We start from the raw sequence: 21,980 nt of genomic DNA, 5'->3' as shown, positions 1-21,980 counted from the left end.
CAGGAACTCAAGTCCTTCTGTTCACCTGATTTAGAATTCCTCACAATCAAATGTAGGCCGCATTATCTACCAAGGGAATTGTCTTCGATTATAATCACAGCCGTATATATTCCCCCCCAAGCAGACACTACGATGGCTCTGAACGAACTTTATTTGACTCTTTGTAAACTGGAATCCATATATCCGGAGGCTGCATTCATTGTAGCTGGGGATTTTAACAAGGCTAATCTGAAAACAAGACTCCCTAAATTTTATCAGCATATCGATTGCGCAACCAGGGCGGGAAAAACCTTGGATCACTGCTATCCCAACTTCCGCGACGCATATAAGGCCCTGCCCCGCCCTCCTTTCGGAAAAGCTGACCACGACTCCATTTTGTTGATCCCTGCCTACAGACAGAAACTAAAACAAGAAGCTCCCGCGCTGAGGTCTGTTCAACGCTGGTCCGACCAATCTGATTCCACACTCCAAGACTGCTTCCATCACGTGGACTGGGATATGTTCCGTATTGCGTCAGACGACAACATTGACGAATACGCTGATTCGGTGTGCGAGTTCATTAGAACGTGCGTTGAAGATGTCGTTCCCATAGCAACGATTAAAACATTCCCAAACCAGAAACCGTGGATTGATGGCAGCATTCGCGTGAAACTGAAAGCGCGAACCTTAATCAGGGCAAGGTGACTGGAAACATGACCGAATACAAACAGTGTAACTATTCCCTCCGCAAGGCAATCAAACAAGCTAAGCGTCAGTATAGAGACAAAGTAGAATCTCAATTCAACGGCTCAGACACAAGAGGTATGTGGCAGGGTCTACAGTCAATCACGGATTACAAAAAGAAAACCAGCACTGTCACGGACCAGGATATCTTGCTCCCAGGCAGACTAAATAACTTTTTTGCCCGCTTTGAGGACAATACAGTGCCACTGACACTGCCCGCAACTAAAACATGCGGACTCTCCTTCACTGCAGCCGACGTGAGGAAAACATTTAAACGTGTCAACCCTCGCAAGGCTGCAGGCCCAGACGGCATCCCCAGCCGCGCCCTCAGGGCATGCGCAGACCAGCTGGCTGGTGTGTTTACGGACATATTCAATCAATCCCTATCCCAGTCTGTTGTTCCCACATGCTTCAAGAGGGCCACCATTGTTCCTGTTCCCAAGAAAGCTAAGGTAACTGAGCTAAATGACTACCGCCCTGTAGCACTCACTTCCGTCATCATGAAGTGCTTTGAGAGACTAGTCAAGGACCATATCACCTCCACCCTACCTGACACCCTAGACCCACTCCAATTTGCTTACTGCCCAAATAGGTCCACAGACGATGCAATCTCAACCACACTCCACACTGCCCTAACCCATCTGGACAAGAGGAATACCTATGTGAGAATGCTGTTCATCGACTACAGCTCGGCATTTAACACCATAGTGCCCTCCAAGCTCGTCATCAAGCTCGAGACCCTGGGTCTTGACCCCGCCCTGTGCAACTGGGTACTGGACTTCCTGACGGGCCGCCCCCAGGTGGTGAGGGTAGGCAACAACATCTCCACCCCGCTGATCCTCAACACTGGGGCCCCACAAGGGTGCGTTCTGAGCCCTCTCCTGTACTCCCTGTTCACCCACGACTGCGTGGCCACGCAGGCCTCCAACTCAATCATCAAGTTTGCGGACGACACAACAGTGGTAGGCTTGATTACCAACAACGACGAGACGGCCTACAGGGAGGAGGTGAGGGCCCTCGGAGTGTGGTGTCAGGAAAATAACCTCACACTCAACGTCAGCAAAACTAAGGAGATGATTGTGGACTTCAGGAAACAGCAGAGGGAACACCCCCCTATCCACATCGATGGAACAGTAGTGGAGAGGGTAGTAAGTTTTAAGTTCCTCGGCGTACACATCACAGACAAACTGAATTGGTCCACCCACACAGACAGCATCGTGAAGAAGGCGCAGCAGCGCCTCTTCAACCTCAGGAGGCTGAAGAAATTCGGCTTGTCATCAAAAGCACTCACAAACTTCTACAGATGCACAATCGAGAGCATCCTGTCGGGCTGTATCACCGCCTGGTACGGCAACTGCTCCGCCCACAACCGTAAGGCTCTCCAGAGGGTAGTGAGGTCTGCACAACGCATCACTGGGGTCAAACTACCTGCCCTCCAGGACACCTACACCACCCGATGTTACAGGAAGGCCATAAAGATCATCAAGGACATCAACCACCCGAGCCACTGCCTGTTCACCCCGCTATAATCCAGAAGGCGAGGTCAGTACAGGTGCATCAAAGCTGGGACCGAGAGACTGAAAAACAGCTTCTATCTCAAGGCCATCAGACTGTTAAACAGCCACCACTAACATTGAGTGGCTGCTGCCAACACACTGACTCAACTCCAGCCACTTTAATAATGGGAATTGATGTAAAATATATCACTAGCCACTTTAAACAATGCTACCTAATATGTTTACATACCCTACATTATTCATCTCATATGTATACGTATATACTGTACTCTATATCACCTACTGCATCCTTATGTAATACATGTATCACTAGCCACTTTAACTATGCCACTTTGTTTACATACTCATCTCATATGTATATACTGCACTCAATACCATCTACTGTATCTTGCCTATGCCGCTCTGTACCATCACTCATTCATATATCTTTATGTACATATTCTTTATCCCCTTACACTTGTGTCTATAAGGTAGTAGTTTTGGAATTGTTAGCTAGGTTACTTGTTGGTTATTACTGCATTGTCGGAACTAGAAGCACAAGCATTTCGCTACACTCACACTAACATCTGCTAACCATGTGTATGTGACAAATAAAATTTGATTTGATTTGAAATACAAACATTTAGGAAGTCAAGGAAGGAGAAGGACTTTTTTTTTTTTACAAAATCAAACATCAGTGGCCATTGGCCTATAGAGCTTTAGTGTTAAAAGGGATTAGAAATCCAAAACTCGCTAGCTGCACTATTTCATCCCAAAATACACAATCTGAAAACACAATTTGGTTCAGTGGTTAACTGTTTACCATAGCCATATGGTTTACTTCCATAATGTAGCTGGGGTCTAAGCTGCTGTGAGACATGGATTATGTACAGTATGTGGGACATTCAGAGGGTGAATGGGCAAGATAAAAGATTTAAGTGCCTTTGAAAGGGGTATGGTAGTAGGTGCCAGGCCCACCAGTTTGTGTCAAGAACTGCAATGCTGTTGGGTTTTTCACTATCAACAGTTTCCTATGTGTATCAAGAATGGTCCACCACCCAAAGGACATCCAGCCAACTTTACACAACTGTGGGACATGTGCCTTGTAGAGTCCATGCCCCGACGAATTGAGGCTCAATATTAGGAAGGTGTTCTTAATGTTTTGTAATTATAGGATTTTTCAGTTTGGAGTGGGCATCAATTCTGCCTCTTATGGCCAATCCTATGGTTGCGAAATGGGAGAGAACATTATTTTTGATGAATCTATAGCAAGGTGGTGGGACATTTCAGTGTAACTCTAAGGATGATAAAGACATCCATATTAAACATCAATAAGGTATCATAACTTTTTCCAGGATAAAAACAGCTTTGAGCACATAGGGTTACTCAAAAGCCATATCACGGTACAGCATTTACGGTGATACAGCCCCTGTAGAATTCAGGGTATTCGTGGAGCAAAGCTGTTGAGCAGGAAGTTGTCAAGGAAGTGAGTTTGTGTTTATACAGGACCTCCCGCCCCCACCTACCGTCAACCAATTATATCAATGTGGAGCTATACGGAGCCCTCCGCATTGTTACAAAATTTGTGAGGAGCACGGCGATGCGGTATGGAGCTACATTTGGCCTCTGCATGCCTCAAGAGGCTCCACAATTGCGCCACACCCTCCATACGGAGCCTCCGACCACATTTCCGTTCAATCATAAATGGTCTTTAACCCATAAGAGTCTAAGCCCTGTCTAATACAAAAGCATTGAATAACAGATGTACTACATGGAACATCAGGTAGTCCCTCACAAAAAAAATTAAAAGGAAGTTTGTTCTGAAATGTCTGTCTTATATCTGAAAGATAAAGGAAAGATGTATCTATCCCCTTATTTTTTGGCAATAAACAGTCTAAGCCCTGTCTATGCTGGGTGGGTGAGGAGGGGGAGTTCTACTAAGCTATATGGAATTGTTTTAAGAAGGTCATACCAAGGACCATTTTGCTATTTGATTTGAATTTTAAGACCACTTGAAGTATCAGAAACAAATATAAACAAATTGTTTAATGAAACATTTGATTTGTCCTTACTGTTATTAGCCAATACAAATGCATTGAATAATAGATTCACTATATGGAACAACAGTCTCCCAACAAATATCAAAAGGAAGTTTGTTCTGAAGTGTCTGTCCTGTATATATGAAATATATATATTTTTTTACATGTATTTAACCCTTTATTTTTGGATAGTGAACTGAAGTTGGGAACTACAGTCCTACAGTATGATGGCATTAGCCTTATGAGCATGTGCAAAGCAACCCATTGTGCATCTGAAGTAGGGAATAGCTTAACTCACACATTGTTTACATATTGTTTAGCTATATGTTCTCAATTTAAAAACGATACCAGTAGACAAGGTGTATGAGGCTAATCATTATACTAGATTGTGTACATGCCTTGTGCTGACATGAAATTGTTTGTACAGAAGACAGCCCTATTTGGTAAAAGTCCAAATCCATATTATGGCAAGAACATCTTAAATAAGCAAAGACAAATGACAGTCCATCATTACTTTAAGACATGAAGGTCAGTCAATACGGAAAATGTCAAGAACTTTGAAAGTTTCTTCAAGTGCTGGACACCAATAATAAGAAGAGACTTGCTTGGGCCAAGAAACACGAGCAATGGACATTAGACCGGTGAAATGTGTTCTTGGGTCTGGTGTCCAAATTTTTGATTTTTGGTTCCAACCGCTGTGTCTTGGTGTGGGTGAACGGATGATCTCTGTGTATGTATTTCCCACCGCAAAGCATGGAGGAGGAGGTGTTATGGTGTAGGGGTGCTTTGCTGGTGAAACTGTCTGTGATTTATTTAGAATTCAAGGCACACTTAACCATCATGGCTACCACAGCATTCTGCAGCGATACGCCATCCCATCTGGTTTGGGCTTAGTGGGACTATCATTTGTTTTTCAACAGAACAATGACCCAACACACCTCCAGGCTATGTAAGGGCTATTTCACCAAGAAAGAGAGTGATGGAGTGCTGCATCAGATGACCTGGCCTCCACAATCCCCCGACCTCAACCAAATTTAGTTTGGGAAGAATCAGATTGCAGAGTGAAGTAAAAGCAGCCAACAAGTGCTCAGCATATGTGGGAACTTTGAGAGAATGGCAAGAGTATGCAAAGCTGTCATTGAGGGAAAGGGTGGCTATTTGAAGAATCTTAAATATAAAATATATAACACTTTTCTGGTTACTACATGATTCCTTATGTGTTATTTCATAGTTTTGATGTCTTCACTATTACTCTACAATGTAGAAAATTGTCAAAATAAAGAAAAACCCTTGAATGAGTAGGTGTTCTAAAACTTTTGACCGGTAGTGTACATGTGTACATAAATAAATTACTGTGAAACTATGTTTCTGTTAAGTCAGTAGCTATTGCTACAAACTTCATTCGGTTTAAGGGTGCACTTTTGTCATGCTGACAAGGTGAAGGTGCTCTTTTCTCAAACGGCACAACAGAATCATTCAGATTGACCAAGTCATAGCACATGACAACCAATTTGTCTAACTGAGGGATGTCTCCTGTCATATTCTGGAAAATGACAAAGTAGTAGAAGTAGAAACTGATGCTGCTGCAGCATCGTTCATCTTTACAGTCGACATTGGTGTCTTGATAGAGGTCAGCTAGTTAACCTACAGAACATAAACAAATGAAAAGCATACCTGATGTTTGCATATCACTTCCTCATGTCACCTACAGTATACCATTGTTTAATTCATTCAGATATTTTAGTGTCATATAAAGATTCAATATATTGTTGGACTGGAACAAATAATAGTCAACATAGGAGGTTGTCATATTCCATTGAGGCCTTTGTCCTTTGCTGTAATGTACAGTTTCCTTCCTCTTATGAATGAAGTTCTCAACAAATTATAATTAGGTCAGTGCCACTGGAGTTTTTTTGGACAATAATGGTGCTTTCAAGACAACTGGGAACTTTCAAATCGTGACGTCAGTGATCTTCAGGTCGGAAAGTCAGAGCTCTAGAAACATGCCTGAGTCTCCAACATGGAATTCCAAGTTGGATGGCCATTGATTTTTACAATTTTTTATTCAGTCTGAGCTCGTTTTTGTCCCCGTGTTCCCAGTTGTTTTGAATGCGGCATAATGTCCTCTTCCAGCCTAGATGGACGTCATATTGTACAATTTGTGTCCCCTTTTCGTAGACCTAGATTAGATGGTTGCATTCAAGACAAGGTTATTTAACTTGTTATGGCTGCAATCCCGCTAACGGGATCGATATGACAACTACCAGTGAAAATAGAGGGCGCCAAATTCAAACCACAGAAATCTCATAATTACAATTCCTAAAACATACATGTGTCTTATATAATTTTAAAGTTAATCTTGTTGTTAATCCCACCAAAGTGTCCGATTTCAAATATGCTTTTCAGCAAAAGCACTACAAACGATTATGTTAGGTCTCCACCAAACCACAATAAGCACAGCCATTTTCCAGCGAAATATAGCATTCACAAAAAGCAGAAATAGAGATAAAATTAATCACTAACCTTGAATTATCTTCATCAGATGACACTCATAGGACTTCATGTTTTGTTTGATAAAGTTCATATTTATATCAAAAAATTTACATGCAATAATCTGAGACGGAGCTCAGAACAGTAGCCAAATTAGCCGCCATGTTGGAGTCAACAGAAACCAGAAAATACATGATAAATGTTTCCTTACCTTTGATGAACTTCATCAAAATGCAGTCCTAGGAATCCCAGCTCCACAATAAATGCTTGATTTGTTTGAAAATGTCCGTTATTTATGTCCAATTAGCTACTTTGGTTAGTGCGTTTGGTAAAGAATTCCAAAGTCACAAAGCGCATCCACTATAACGTGACGAAATGTCCAAAAGTTCTGTAACACCTCAGATGACCGGTGGAACGCAGGTCCTTCCCCTGTGAACGCGCATGGTGAAAGCATGGTCAGCTCGTAGCAGCGGTGACTATTTCCTGTCTCATTCGACCCCCCTTCACATTAGAGTCATCAGACAAAGTTCTATTGACTGTTGACATCTAGTGGAAGGCGTAGGAAGTGAAAACTCATCCATATTTCGCTGTAATTTCAATGAGAGCTTGGTTGAAAATCTGCCACCCCCAGAAAAAATAGAAACAGGAAGTGGAATTTCTCCGTTTTTTGCCTGCAACATGAGTTCTGTTATACTCACAGCCATAATTCAAACAGTTTTAGAAACGTTAGAATATTTTCTATCCAATACTAACAATAATATGCATATAATAGCAACTGAGTCTGAGGAGCTGGCTGTTTACAATGGGCACATTTTCATCCAAGCGACTCAATACTGCCCCTGCAGCCATAAAAAGTTAAATTGATCTGTTTGTCAGTGTCAGCAGAGTAGGCCTAGGCTACCCCATGATTTGTTATATTAAAAAAGATTCTGCTAATGTTTCCAGTCATATCAGAATTGCATGAAATGTGTTTATCAAAAGCCACATTTTTTCTAGGTCAAAGAAAGAAGAAATGTATCTGATATAGTTTATAGTCCTATGCCACTATGGGCTCAGCCATGCACAGTGATTAGATTAAGTTATATTAATAGCCTAATAAATTATAACTATCCAATCTACTCATCACATTAGGATGAGTAGACTTTCATTAGTCTACAAATGTGATGATAGATGTATGCAATGTTTATTATAAAGGTATGGTGAAAAAATTGCTTCCCCAAAACTTGAAACTCACGTGTCGCCTATGAGAGAGACGCATGCTAATAGCTAGACTACAAGCTATTTAGCTAGTTAGCTAATGTTGGCTAACTTGAGTATTGTTGTTAACACCTGGTTAGCATAACAGCTAACAGCTAAACTAAACTCGTAATTGATTAGACTTACCAGTGATGAAATGATCAGAGCAGAACCTGTACTGACAGCTGTCTGGGTTCAGGTCTTGACAGGCCAAAAGGTTTCTTCGCTTTTCTGAGAGTTCTTGAGTAATCTCCTTGGTGTTTCATGATTGCGGGTAATCTGTAAAAACACTTTTTCCCACATTGTCTTTCTTGCCTTGTTAGAGCAGTTAAATACTGCACAGAAATTGACCAACTAGTGAACAGACTTGTTTTAGGCACTGTTATCATGCAGCTTAGGGTAGCCACTCAGCTGTTGTCATTGGAAGAATTGATGTGGTGGTCTTCCAACATGGCCACCAGGAGGTGTCATATGTCAGCTGGCAACCCTCTTTAGAGTGGAATCACCATGACAACATTGCCATTTCAAATCACGTAGCCATGGTTATGGTGTTGTTCATCCAATTGCATTACCAGTATATTTTCATATTAGCTACTTTAATGTAATTACAGACATAATTTTGCTAGGACTGTCTGGGATTGGTCTGAGCGGGGAGGGGAAAACTGAAAGCTAGCTGTTATTGGCCTAGAGGTTTGGAACTCACGTTCTCATTGGTCTATTAACAAATTTAACACCTGGTGGTGTCACCAGGCAGGACAAAGCTCCGTCCCGCCAAAACTGGTTGAAATTTCAGGCGCTCTTTTCAAACAGCTCTTACACTAAAAGGGCATTATCATCATTTTCACAATTTCACAGTATTATTCCAACCTCATAGTGTGGAAGATTTTGACTGCACTGGGCCTTTAATGATTTTCTATATCATTAACATATTTGGTCCCTTGCTGGTTTATACATGATCATATTATAATTTGGCCTCTGGAGTGCTAGGTAAATGAAGGATGTGTGTTATTAATCTATGAGAGTTATTGCGGTTGCGGGAACAACAGAAAAGGGGCTTACTGATTAAAGAGTAGGAAAATATATAACATGCACTTGAGTATGCAGGTATGCACATATCCACCAAGACTTTGAGTTGTGGATCATGTCTCGCGGCAGGAAGCAGCTCACCTGTCAAAACAGTCATGAGCTACAAGACGGCAACTATCTTTTTTTTATGACCCCCAAAAGCCTCTAATTAATTGAAATGGAGATCAAATCACGCACAATCTGCCTACACCCAGTAGTGAGGAAAACAGATGCTGTGGAATTCACAGGGGGGAGATCAAACGGGTGTCAAAACTTTAAAGCCATGGTGTATTCACTATCTGTGTTGTAATTTATTAATATACAGTGCGTATGCTTAATTTTCAGGATGATAACCAGTTGAAATTCTTTCTGGGATATGTAGGGCATTCACCTATTTCACAGTCCAGTTGGCCTGTGATACCGTACATCTCATTTCATCTCCACATTTCAACCCCCTCTGCAGGGTCATTTGAGATTTCCCCATATCGAAATAACATCACCATTTGACCTTTCAGTTAATCCCAAACAGAACAGAGAGTACCATGCTGGTGACCACACCCCTCACCTGGTGGATGAACACCTGTGCTCCTCGGGGGCTCATGAGAAGCACGGCCCGCCGCAGCGTGTCCCGGTAGCGGTTGAGCTCCTCAGTCTGCATGGTGCTGAACAGGTTGGTGAACACCCTGCTCACGTTGCGGTCCACCCTCTGCAGAGACACGTCCAGACCCTGCCGAGACGCCTGGTCCAGGAATGTCTGCAGTCCACGGATGTCTGAAAGAGAAGCAGAGACAAACAGTTGAAAGTACAGCCAAAAAACACAGGAACATCAGAGGCAGGTGCAACTGTAACTAAGTTGAACTGATTAACTGATTATTTTATTACATTTTTGCTCACAACATTGACGTTTAGGTCCAAAAGGCCTTCCTGGAAAAGTGACAGTCGTGCCTCCCTTCTCTAAAGGATATTGGACAGGTTTGTCAGTTCATTCTCCACTCTGGCATGTTCAAGGCTATTTCAGTGGCAGTAAATGTGAAAAGCTTTCAGCGATCAGCATCAAACAGCTTTGCTTCCTTTTGTTATAAGCCAAAAAATGTAATGTGTTTTAACAGGTGTTTGAATTTCTGTTGTATACCTACCAAAGCTTCAGTTTCCATACACAGATTTTCTCTGTTTATAGGTTACAGCCAGTGAAGTTAGTGGCGGGTGTGTATCCCCCAGAGAAATGTGGAGGGAAGCCTCTCCAGAGATGTTGTGCAGAACAGGCAAATTAAAGGGGGAGGGAAGCCGGGATCTCCACAGAGAATTAACAAGCCAACAGCTGTAGCTGCAGCCATGCCAAATGTCAAACTGGATTTTTAAAGAGAGGTGAACCGTGCCATTTGCAAAGAGTGTCTCACTCTGCACAGTGGGAATAGTGGCAATCTTCTCTGTGTGTGGGTTTGTGGTTTTTCCCATTCTTCTCTCATTGCACCTCTAGAGGATTAATTACTTATTCAGGACCCTCATCAGTGTTCAGAGCAGACAGTCCACAGAGGTGGAGTCTCCACACGCATGCACACATGTACGATCACACACATGCACACACGCACACACACACAGATACATTGTATATCAGACAGCATATAGCTGCATGCACAAATTCGCTAGAGAGGATAGAGAACTGACAGTGCTAACATACTAGTCAGCCTATTAGGTACACCAACCTGTTCAAGAAAATGGATCGCTCCTACAGACAGTGACCGTGGCTTGCTAAATAAAGCAGGCAGACAGGCAGAAAGACATTCAGTTACTGTTCGATTGAATGTTAGAACCTGCAAAACGAGTGACCTAAGCGACTTTGAGCGTGGTATGATCGTCAGTGCCAGGCATGCAGATCCAGTATCTCAGAAATGTCCGGCCTCCTGGGCTTTTCACACACGACAGTGTCTAGGGTTTACCGAGAATGGTGTGACAAACATCCAGCCATTGGCAGTCCTGTGGGAGAAAACAGCTCGTTGATGAAAGAGGTCAAAGGAGAATGGCAAGAATTGTGCAAGTTAACAGGCGAGCCACAAACAGACAAATAATGTCTCAGGTCAACAGTGGTGCACAGAAAGACATCTCAAAACGCACAACTCGTCCCGAAGAGGCTATTGCAGCAGACGACCACGCAGGGTTCCACTCCTATCAGCTAAAAACAAGAAGAAGCGTCTCCAGCGTTTCCTGTTGCATCATGCTGATGGTGTAAGCAGCATGAGTCCATGGACCCATCCTGAATGGTACAGGCTGGTGGCAGCAGTGTAGTGATTTGGGGAATGTTTTCCTGGCACACTTTAGGTCCCATGATACCAATTGAGCAAAGTGTCTATGCCCCGAATAATTCAGGCTGTTCTGGAGGCAAAGGGGGTCCGACCAGGTACTAGATGGGTGTACCTAATAAGTTGTATGTTGTTGTGTTCATACTGCTCAGGGCCACAAAAGGAAATTACAATAACAATAAAACATTTGACCAAACTCATGCAGCAGACCGACATAATGTGCACATCTGCTTTCTTCCTTGTGCTCTTTTGGTCAGAACTATAGGCCCATGTCTGGCCACAATAACTTCACTCACAATGAACAAATGCACATAACCTGGAGGAAAATTTCTGTTGTACTTTCCAAAATGTACTCTTCAGGATTCATATTTCAGACATTGTATTTTCTCCTGATCCCCAACTCATTTTGAAGCAAAAGTATGGTGTTTTCTCTCTCTCTTTATTTCTCTCCCCGTCTCGAGTTTACCTAGCCTATTGTGAAACAGGGAAAATAAGTTATTGGTTTCACGATTTCCCTTTGTGAAAAAAACACTTTTGTTTTCATCTTGAAACCAGAGAATGAGAGTAAATGTAATGGACTAGAAATGAGGCCTCAAGGACAATGGACAGGTTTACTCAAGTCATTCCCCAAGGCAAATGTACGGAGAATAACACAACGTCAACTTTGGTCCTGCCTTTAAAAAAATAAGTTTTCAGTGACATTTCTCTCATACCACCACAAAATGAATCCTGGATGAAAGGCGGCCATGCAACAGCTCAGGGTGAGGGCCCAGGCTAAGATGGCTGACACTGACTTCAAAGTCCCAGTGCTACACCTAGGGCTGCCTTCCAGAGCACAGCTACACTATCCTGGCCATGGACAGGGGGCAGAAAAGAGGATTAATGGGGAATTATGGGTCAGATTTCTGGACATGTTTTCTCAAGCATCACTTCTGAATACAAATCTGGAATAAATATACTCCATCTCGGAGAGAGAATTCAAGGTCTTGCAGTGAATCTGCTATGAGGCTCAGTTTCATCACACAAAAAATATTAATAGGCTACCTTATCTTGATTTTTTGGCAAAAAATAATTGACCAGAAGGTAGCGAGATGTTTTTACATGAGTTCCCATAAGCTGTTTCTCAAACCAAGTATAAGATGTCTCTGCAGACCTATTGGAGTATGACAGGCATTATGCGTAAATCTGCATTATATCACAGTATGCACAAACACATTTAATAACCTTTGCTTATGATTCAATACACTTGTGGTGAAAATATCTGCAGCATTATTTAGAAAACATTTGCTGTCATAACACCTTGATAAATAAAGCATTGTGGGCAGACGGAAAATAGCACTTGTATCGCATACAGTACATCTTGATGGAAATGTGTTCTATATGCATCAGCCTTTTGTGTACTGAGGCAAATGCCATTTCAAAGATAAGACCTCATCCTCCCGTTCCTCCGTCAATCATGATATCAACCTCCATCTATGTTAATGCAGCCTAATTAGATTACTAATTAGATTACTCAGACTCTAATCGACTTCAATGCCTCTGATCAGAGCTTGACATGCAAGGGCGGTGGAGGCCATGGCATCCTCATTGTGTGTGTGTGTGTGTGTGTGTGTGTTTGTACATATACAGGTGTATATGTGGGTGAACTTAAAGGGATAAAAAAATCATGAAAATCCTGTCAATTTGGTGAAAGCCAATCAAAAACACACATGCATGCACACATTATGTACACACACACACACACACACACACACACACACACACACACACACACACACACACACACACACACACACACACACACACAAGCACACACACGCATTGTAAATCAGACAGCATACAGCTGCATGAACAAATTCGCTAGAGAGAATAGAGAACTGACAGTGCTAACATACATTGTTGTGTTCATACTGCTCAGGGCTACAATAACAAGAAAACACTTGACCAAACTCATGCAGCAGACCGACATAATGTGCACATCTGCTTTCTTCCTTGTGCTCCTTCGGGCAAAACTATAGGCCCATGTCTGGCCACAATAAACTCACTCACAATGAACAAATGCACATAACCTGGAGCGTAATTTCTGTTGTACTGTCCAAACTGTACTCTTCAGTCTATCGATTTGGTGAAAGCCTATTTTCTATCAGTGGGTAAAATAAACAATTTCACCATGATTTAACTTGTGGTCCAACTGTGAAATCAGGAAGTCATGTAGGAACTCGCCACTCGCTTTTAAAACAATTACCTCTCCAGATCACCAAATCTGCCAATAGATGGTATGGGCATACTTGTCTAGAACACATCTATCTTCTATATCGTCACGACAAAGTACAGTGCCTTCTGAAAGTATTCATACCCCTTGACTTATTCCACATTTTGTTGTGTTACAGCCTGAATCCAAAATGGATTACACCCATCTACACACAATAGCCCATAATGACAAAGTGAAAACATGTATTTAGAAATGGTTGCAAATGTATTGAAAATGAAATACCTAATTTACATGAGTATTTACACCCGAGTCAATCAAGGCGGTGATTACAGCTGCGAGTGTTTCTGGGTGTCTAAGAGCTTTGCAAACCTGGATTATACAAAATTTGCACATTATTCTTTTTTAAATTCTTCAACCTCTGTCAAATTTGTTGTTGATCATTGTTAGACAGCCATTTTCAAGTCTTGCCATAGATGTTCATGCTCATTTAAGTCAAAACTGTAATTAGGCCACTCAGTGTCTTCTTGGTAAACAAGTCCAGTGTATATTTGGTCTTGTGTTTTAGGTTATTGTCTTGCTGAAATATTAATTGGCCTCGCAGTGTCTGCTGGAACGTAGACTGAACCAGGTTTTCCTCTAGGATTTTGCCTGTGCTTATTTCTTTTTATCAAAAATAAAACCCTAGTCCTTGCCAATGACAAGCATACCCATAACATGATACAGCTACCACCATGCTTGAAAATATGAAGAGCGGTACTCAGGGATGTGTTGTACTTGCTCCAAACATAGCTCTTTGTATTCAGGACAAAAAGCTCTTTGTATTCAGGACAAAAAGCTCTTTGTATTCAGGACAAAAAGCTCTTTGTATTCAGGACAAAAAACGGCCGTTTTACTATTGCAAACACGATCAATGTTTTGGAATATTTTTATTCTCAACAGGCTTCCTTCTTTTCACTCATTTAGGTTAGTATTGTGGAGTAACTACAATGGTGTTGATCAATCCTCAGTTTTCTCCTATCACAACTGTTAAACTCTGTAACTGTTTTAAAGTCACCGTTGGCCTTATGGTGAAATCCTTCAGCGGTTTCTTTCCTCTCCGGCAATGGCTGCCCTTCAGGACATCTACAACACCCAGTGTCACAAGAAGGCCAAGAAAATCATAAAGGACCTCAGCCACCCATGCATGAGCCTGTTAATAACTACGTTATCATCCAGAAGACAAGGTCAGTACAGGTGCATCAATGCTGGGACTGAGAGAATGAAAAAGCTTCTATCTCAAGGCCGTCAGACTGTTATTAAATAGCCATCACTAGCCGACCTCCACCCAGTACCCTGCCCTGAACTTAGTCACTGCCACTAGTCGGCTACCACCCAGTTACTCAACCCTGCACCTTAGAGGCTGCTGCCCTATGTACATAGACATGGAACAAAGGTCATTTTAATAATGGAACACTGGTCACTTTAATAATGTTTATGTACTGTTTTACACATTTATATATATATATATATATATATATATATATATATATATATATATATATATATATATATATATATATTGTATTTTAGTCAAAGGTCTGAATACTTATGTACATAAGGTATTTCTGTTGAGTTTTTTAATAAAGTATGAAGTATTGTGTTTCGACTGATGAGGAAAAAAACAACTTAATCCGTTTTAGAATAAGACTGTAATGTTTAAAAAGAGGTGTGAATACCTCCCGAATGCACTGTATATACAAAAGTATGTGGACACCCCATCAAATTAGTGGATTCGGCTATTTCAGTGACACCCGTTGCAGACAAGTGTGTGAAATCGAGCACACAGCCATGCAATCTCCATAGACAAACATTGGCAGTAGAATGGCCTTACTGAAGAACTCAGTGACTTTCAACGTGGCACCGTCATAGGATGCCACCTTTCCAACAAGTTCAGTTGGTCAAATTTCTGCCCTGCTAGAACTGCCCCGGTCAACTGTAAGTGCTGTTATTGGGAAGTGGAAATGGCTCAGCTGTGAATTGGTAGGCCAGACAAGCTCACAGAACAGGACTGCAGAGTGCTGAAGCGCATAGCGCATAAAAATCATCTGTCCTCTGTTGCAACACTCACTACAGAGTTCCAAACTGCCTCTGGAAGCAACGTCAGCACAATAACTGTTTGTCGGGAGCATCATGAAATGGGTTTCCATAGCCGAGCAGCTGCACACAAGCCTAAGATCAGCATGTGCAATGCTCACCGCCAGCTGACTCTGGAGCAGCGGAACTGCGTCCTCTGGAGTGATGAATCACACTTCACCATCTGGAAGTCTGAATCTGGGTTTGGCGGATGCCAGGAGAGAGAACGCTTCCTGCCCGAATGCAGAGTGTAAAGTTTGGTGGAGTAATAATGGTCTGGGGCTGTTTTTCATGGTTTGGGCAAGGCCCCTTAGTTCCAGTGAATGGAAATCTTAACTCTACAGCATACAATGACATTCTAGACGATTCTGTGCTTCCAACTTTGTGGCAACAGTTTGGGGAAGGCACTTCACTGTTTCAGCATGACAATGTCTCCATGAACAACGTGAGGATCATAAAGAAATGGTTTGCCAAGATCGGTGTGGAAGAACTTGACTGGCCTGCAGAGAGCCCTGACCTCAACCCCATCAAACACCTTTGGGATGAATTGGAACGCCGACTATGAGCCAGGCCTAATCGCCCAACAACAGTGCCCGACCTCACTAATGCTCTTGTTGCTGAATTGAAGTCCCCGCAGCAATGTTCAAAATTCCAGTGGAAAGCCTTCCCAGTAGAGTAGAAGCTATTATAGCAGCAAGGGGGAGGCAACTCCATGTTAATGCCCATGTTTTTTGTAATGAGATGTTAGACTGTCCCGTTCTGACCTTTATTTCCTTTGTTTTGTCATTATTTAGTATGGTCAGGGCGTGAGTTGGGGTGGGCAGTCTATGTTTGTTTTTCTATGATTTTGGGATTTCTATGTTTCGGCCTAGTATGGTTCTCAATCAGAGGCAGGTGTCATTAATTGTCTCTGATTGAGAATCATACTTAAGTAGCCTGGGTTTCACTGTTTGTTTGTGGATGATTGTCTATGTTAGTTGCTTGTGTCAGCACAGTTCTCATTATAGCGTCATGGTCGTTTATTGTTTTGCATAGTTTATATTCAGTGTTTTCTTTAATTTAAAAAAATCATCATGACCGCCAACAGACATGGCAACTCTGCGCTAGCTCCTAAGCACCTTTGCGGTATTTATATCATGAACGCTGCGCTTTGGTCCGCTTCATACGACGATCGTGACATAGACGAGCAGGTGTCGACATACTTTTGGTAAATTAGTGTATGTGACCAATACATTTTATTTAGTTAGGAAGGAAGGATGTCTATATTTGTAGTGACTGTGTATTAATACAGCATCCAAAGTGTAAGGAATGACTTCACAATGCTCAAAGGCATATTCAGTGTCTTTTTTTATTATTTTTATTTGAACCCATCCACCAATAGGTCTTTGAGGCATTGGAAAACCTCCCTGGTCGACTGAGGGACCTTACAGATAATTGCATGCGTGTGGTACAGAGATGAGGTAGTCATTCAAAAGTAATGTTAAACATTATTATTGCACACAGAGTAAGTCCATGCAACTTGTTATGTGACTTGTTAAGCAATTTTTTTTATCTTGAACTTTAGACCTGCCATAACAAAGGGGAAAAATACTTGTTAATGCAACACATTTTAGCTTTACTTTTTTTAATGAATTTGTTAAATTCTAAAAGCATAATTCCACTTTGACATTATGGGGTATTGTGTGTAAGCCAGTGACACAAAAGCAACATTTAGTGCATTTTAAATTCAGGCTGTAGCACAAAAAAGTGTGTAAAAGGTCAAAGGGTGGGAATACTTTCTGAAGGCACTTCATACACAGAGTATACAAAACATTAAGAACATCTGCTCTTTCCATAGTTAGACTTCTTTTAAAGATATCGTGCCCAAAAATGGTTACTGTTGTACACCACTACATTTAGTGAAAAATAATAAAATGGATACAATACTTTGAACTGTCTTTGACTTTCTTTATGCATTAAAGGGATACTTCAGGATTTTGGCAATGAGGCACTATCTACTTCCCCAGAGTCAGATGAACTTGTGGATAGTTTTTTTTTAAGTCTCTCTAAGTCTCTAGCATCCTAGCAGATACCCATAAACTTCTTGTCATTGCACTAATGCTAACTGGAAGTTGCGCTAGCGCTAGGTTGCGCTAGGTAGCAACTACCTTCAAACTGCACGCAGAGACATGCAATTTTAATTCACAAGTTTATCTGACTCGATAAGTCTAACGGGCCTCATTGCCAAAATCCCAAAGTATCCCTTTAAAGCCAATCTCCTGCGATGTGCGGCAGCTAAATCAATCTCCCACCTAATACCTCCTCCTCTGAGAAGAGAGCAGGCCATAAAGAGGGCAGTGACAGATGTCCCACTCCACACTCATTTTGAATCCCAGGTAATCTCGACACCGCCCAGGGAGGAGCACGCATCCAGGGCCAGTTTTGATTCACTACGAAAAATGTGACTTTATTTAGGTATTATACACTGAGTGTACAAAACATTAGGAACACCTAATATTGGGATGCATCCCCTTTTCCCCTCAGAACAGCCTCAATTCTTTGGGGCATAGACTACAAGGTGTCGAAAGCATTCCACAGGGATGCTGGCCCATGTTGACTCCAATGCTAGTAAGATGACGCCGACAGACATGGCAACTCTGCGCTAGCTCCTAAGCACCTTTGCTGTATTTTTTATTTTTTTGTCTATTCTTTCAAACATAAGCCCAGAACGTTTTTGTGTTATTACATACAGGTGGAAAGAACTTTTGGATATCAGAGCGGGGGTAACTCACCAGAATTACGACCGGGAAAATGACTTTCCCAAATTTGATCCTTTGTTTGAACCCCCAGGGCAATTGAACTTATCCCAGAGAATGCTCCAAGACGCCGCCAGTGGAGAAGAGGTATTCGGAGAGGACTTCTAGTCTGACTCAGGAAGCGGGCACACCATCCATCGCTTCTGAGTATATTACTCGCTAATGTTCAGTCTCTGGACAATAAAGTAGAGGAGCTCAGGGCAAGGATCTCCTTCCAGAGTGACATCAGAAACTGTAACATACTCTGTTTCACAGAATCATGGCTCTCACTGGATATACTGTCTCTGTCCATACAGCCAGCTGGGTTCTCAGTAAATCACGCAGACAGGAATAAAGTACTTGTGTATGTTTCATTATTAACCACTCATGGTGTGATTGTGATAACATACAAAAACGTAAGTCATTTTGTTTGCCCGACCTACAATACCTCACAATCAGATGCCGACCTAATCACCTCCCAAGATAGTTCTCTCCAGTTATATTCACAGCCATGTATATTCCCCCTCTAGCCGATACAACTACGGCCCTCAAGGAACTACACTGGACTTTATGAAAACTGGAAACCACATATCCTGAGGCCGCATTTACTGTAGCTGGGGCTTTAAACAAAGCAAATTCGAGGAAAATGCTTGAGTACTACAGTCAATGTGTTCTATCAACACATTGACTGTAGTACTCGCACTGGGAAAGCACTAGATCACTGCTATTCTCTCTTCTGGGATGCCTACAAGGCCCTCCCCAGCCCTCCTATCAGCAAATCAGATAACGACTCAATTTTGCTCCTCCCTTCTTATAGGCAGAAACTCAAAAAGGATGTACCAGTATTGTACCAGTATTCAACGCTGGTCTGACCAATCGGAATCCATGCTTCTAGATTGTTTTGATCACGCGGACTGGGATATGATCCGTGTAGCCTCAGAGAATAACATTGATGTATACACGAACACGATGACTCATCAAGATGAGTTCATTAGGAAGTGTATAGGGGATGTTGTTCCCACTGTGACTATTAAAAACTACCCAAACTGGAAACCGTGGATAGATGGTAGCAAACCTCTCCCTCAACCACCACATTTAACCATGGCAAGGTGACTGGGAATATGGTTGAATACAAACAGCGTAGTTATTCCCTCCGTAAGGCAATCAAACAGGCAAAACATCAGTACAGAGACAAAGTGGAGTCACAATTCAATGGCTCAGACATGAGATGTATGTGGCAGGGTCTACAGACAATCACGGATTACACCGTGAACACCGATGTCTTTCTCCCAGACAAGCGAAACACCTTCTCCGCCCACTTTGAGGTAAACACAGTGCCATCGATGCAAACCATTTCCATGGAGTGTGGGCTCTCGTTCCCCATGGTCGGCGTGAGTAAGACATTTGAGCGTGTTAATCTTTTGCATGTAGGGGGCAGTATTATCGTTTTTGGCTAAAAAACGTACCATTTGAAACTGCCTATTTCTCAGCCCCAGAAACTAGAATATGCATATAATTGTCAGATTAGGATAGAAAACACTCTAAAGTTTCCAAAACTGTAACAATATTGTCTGTGAGTATAACAGAACTGATATTGCAGGCAAAAACCTGAGGAAAATCCAATCAGGAAGTGCCTCTTATTTTGAAACCTCTCTGTTCCTATGTATGCCTATCCTCCATTTAAAGGGATATCAACCAGAGTCCTTTTTCTATGGCTTCCCTATAAGGTGTCAACAGTGTTTAGACATAGTTTCAGGTTTTTATTTTGAAAAATGAGGGTGAAACATCACATTGTGTAAGTGGATAGGTGGGGGCTCTCAGAGTGAGTTTTGCGCTACAGAATAAAGCGGCCATTGTTTCTCCCGGTGTTATTGAAAAACCTACACACCCGGTATATATATTATCGAATATATATATAACATTTTTTGACATGTTTCTGTGGACATTATGGATATTATTTGTAATTTTCGTCTGCATTGTGGTGACCACTCTTTCCTGTGGATTTCTGAACATAACGCGACAAACAAACAGAGTTATTTTGGGTATAAAAATAATCTTTATGGAACAAAATAAACATTTGTTGAGTAACTGGGAGTCTCGTGAGTGAAAACATCCGAAGATCATCAAAGGTAAATGATTAATTTGATTGCTTTTCTGATTTTCGTGACCTAGCTACTTAATGCTTAGTGTACATAATGTTTTGTTATGCTATCGATACACAAGCGCTTGGATTGCTTTCTGTGTAAAGCATAATTTCAAAATCTGAGACGACAGGTGGATTAACAAAAGGCTAAACTGTGTTTTGCAATATTGCACTTGTGATTTCATGAATATGAATATTTTTTAGTAATATTATTTGACTGTGGCGCTATGCTAATCAGCGGTTGCTGATGAAAATGATCCCGCTAACGGGATGGGTAGCGTCAAAAAGTTTACCCTCGCAAGGCTGCCGGTCCAGATGGCATCACTAGCCGCGTCCTCAGAGCATGCGCAGACCAGCTGGCTGGAGGGTTTATGGACATATTCAATATTTTTCCTTATCCCAGTTTGCTGTCGCCACTTCCTTCAAGATGTCCACCATTGTTCCTGAACCCAAGAAAGCAAAGGTGACTGAAATAAATGACTATCACCCCGGAGCACTCACTTCTGTAATCATGAAGTACTTTGAGAGGCTAGTTAAGGATCATATCACCTCTATCTTACCTGACACTCTAGACTCACTACAATTTGCTCTCCGCCCCAATAGATCCACAGATGATGCAATCAGCATTGCACCTCACACTGCCCTATCCCATCTGGACAGAAGGAATACCTATGTAAGAATGCTGTTCATTGACTATAGCTCCGCCATAGTATCCTCCAAGCTCATCATCAAGCTTGGGACCCTGGGTCCGAACCCTGCCCTGTGCAACTGGATCCTGGACTTCCTGACGGGCCGCCCCAGGTGGTGAAGGTAGGAAACAACCCCTCCACTTAACTGATCCTCAACACAAGGGCTCCACAAGTGAACATGCTCAGCCCCCTCCTCTACTCCCTGTTCATCCATGACTGTGTGGCCACACACGCCTCTAACTCTATCATGAAGTTTGCAGATGACACAACAATAGTAGGCCTGATTACCACCAATGACCCGACAGCCTACAAGGAGGAAGTGAGTGTCCTTGTGGAGTGGTGCCAGGAAAATAACCTCTCCCTCAACGTCAACAAAACTAAGGAACTGATTGTGAACTTCACTGACGATCTGAAATGGTTTACCAACACAGACAATGTAGTGAAGAGGCACAACAGCACCTATTCAACCTCAGAAATTTGGCTTGGCCCCTAAGACTCTCACAAACTTTTACAGATGCACAGTTGAGAGCATCTTTTTGGGCTATATCACCGCCTGGTAAAGCAACTGTACTGCCCGCAACCGCAGGGCTCTCCAGAGGGTGCAGACCTGTGGGTGCAACGCATCACAGGGTGCAGACTGCCTGCTCTCCAGGACACCTACATCACCCGATGTCACACGAAGGCCAAAAAGATCTTGAAGGACA

The 21,980-nt window shown here is 42.2% G+C and overlaps 1 protein-coding gene across 1 annotated transcript in view; it reads right to left on the bottom strand.

The window, feature by feature from the left end:
- LOC112253083 (glutamate receptor ionotropic, delta-1-like) overlaps positions 1 to 21,980 on the bottom strand; it is a 358,887-nt gene that overhangs the window by 98,015 nt on the left and 238,892 nt on the right. Inside the window, exon 4 of the mRNA XM_042323612.1 lies at positions 9,615 to 9,820. Coding sequence (XP_042179546.1) covers positions 9,615 to 9,820 — 206 coding nt within the window. The remainder of the gene's footprint in view (positions 1 to 9,614; positions 9,821 to 21,980) is intronic.

This window comes from Oncorhynchus tshawytscha, linkage group LG06 (genome assembly GCF_018296145.1).
Source record: "Oncorhynchus tshawytscha isolate Ot180627B linkage group LG06, Otsh_v2.0, whole genome shotgun sequence".
NCBI classification, from domain to species: domain Eukaryota; kingdom Metazoa; phylum Chordata; class Actinopteri; order Salmoniformes; family Salmonidae; genus Oncorhynchus; species Oncorhynchus tshawytscha.
This window is presented reverse-complemented; position numbering and strand designations above follow the sequence as displayed.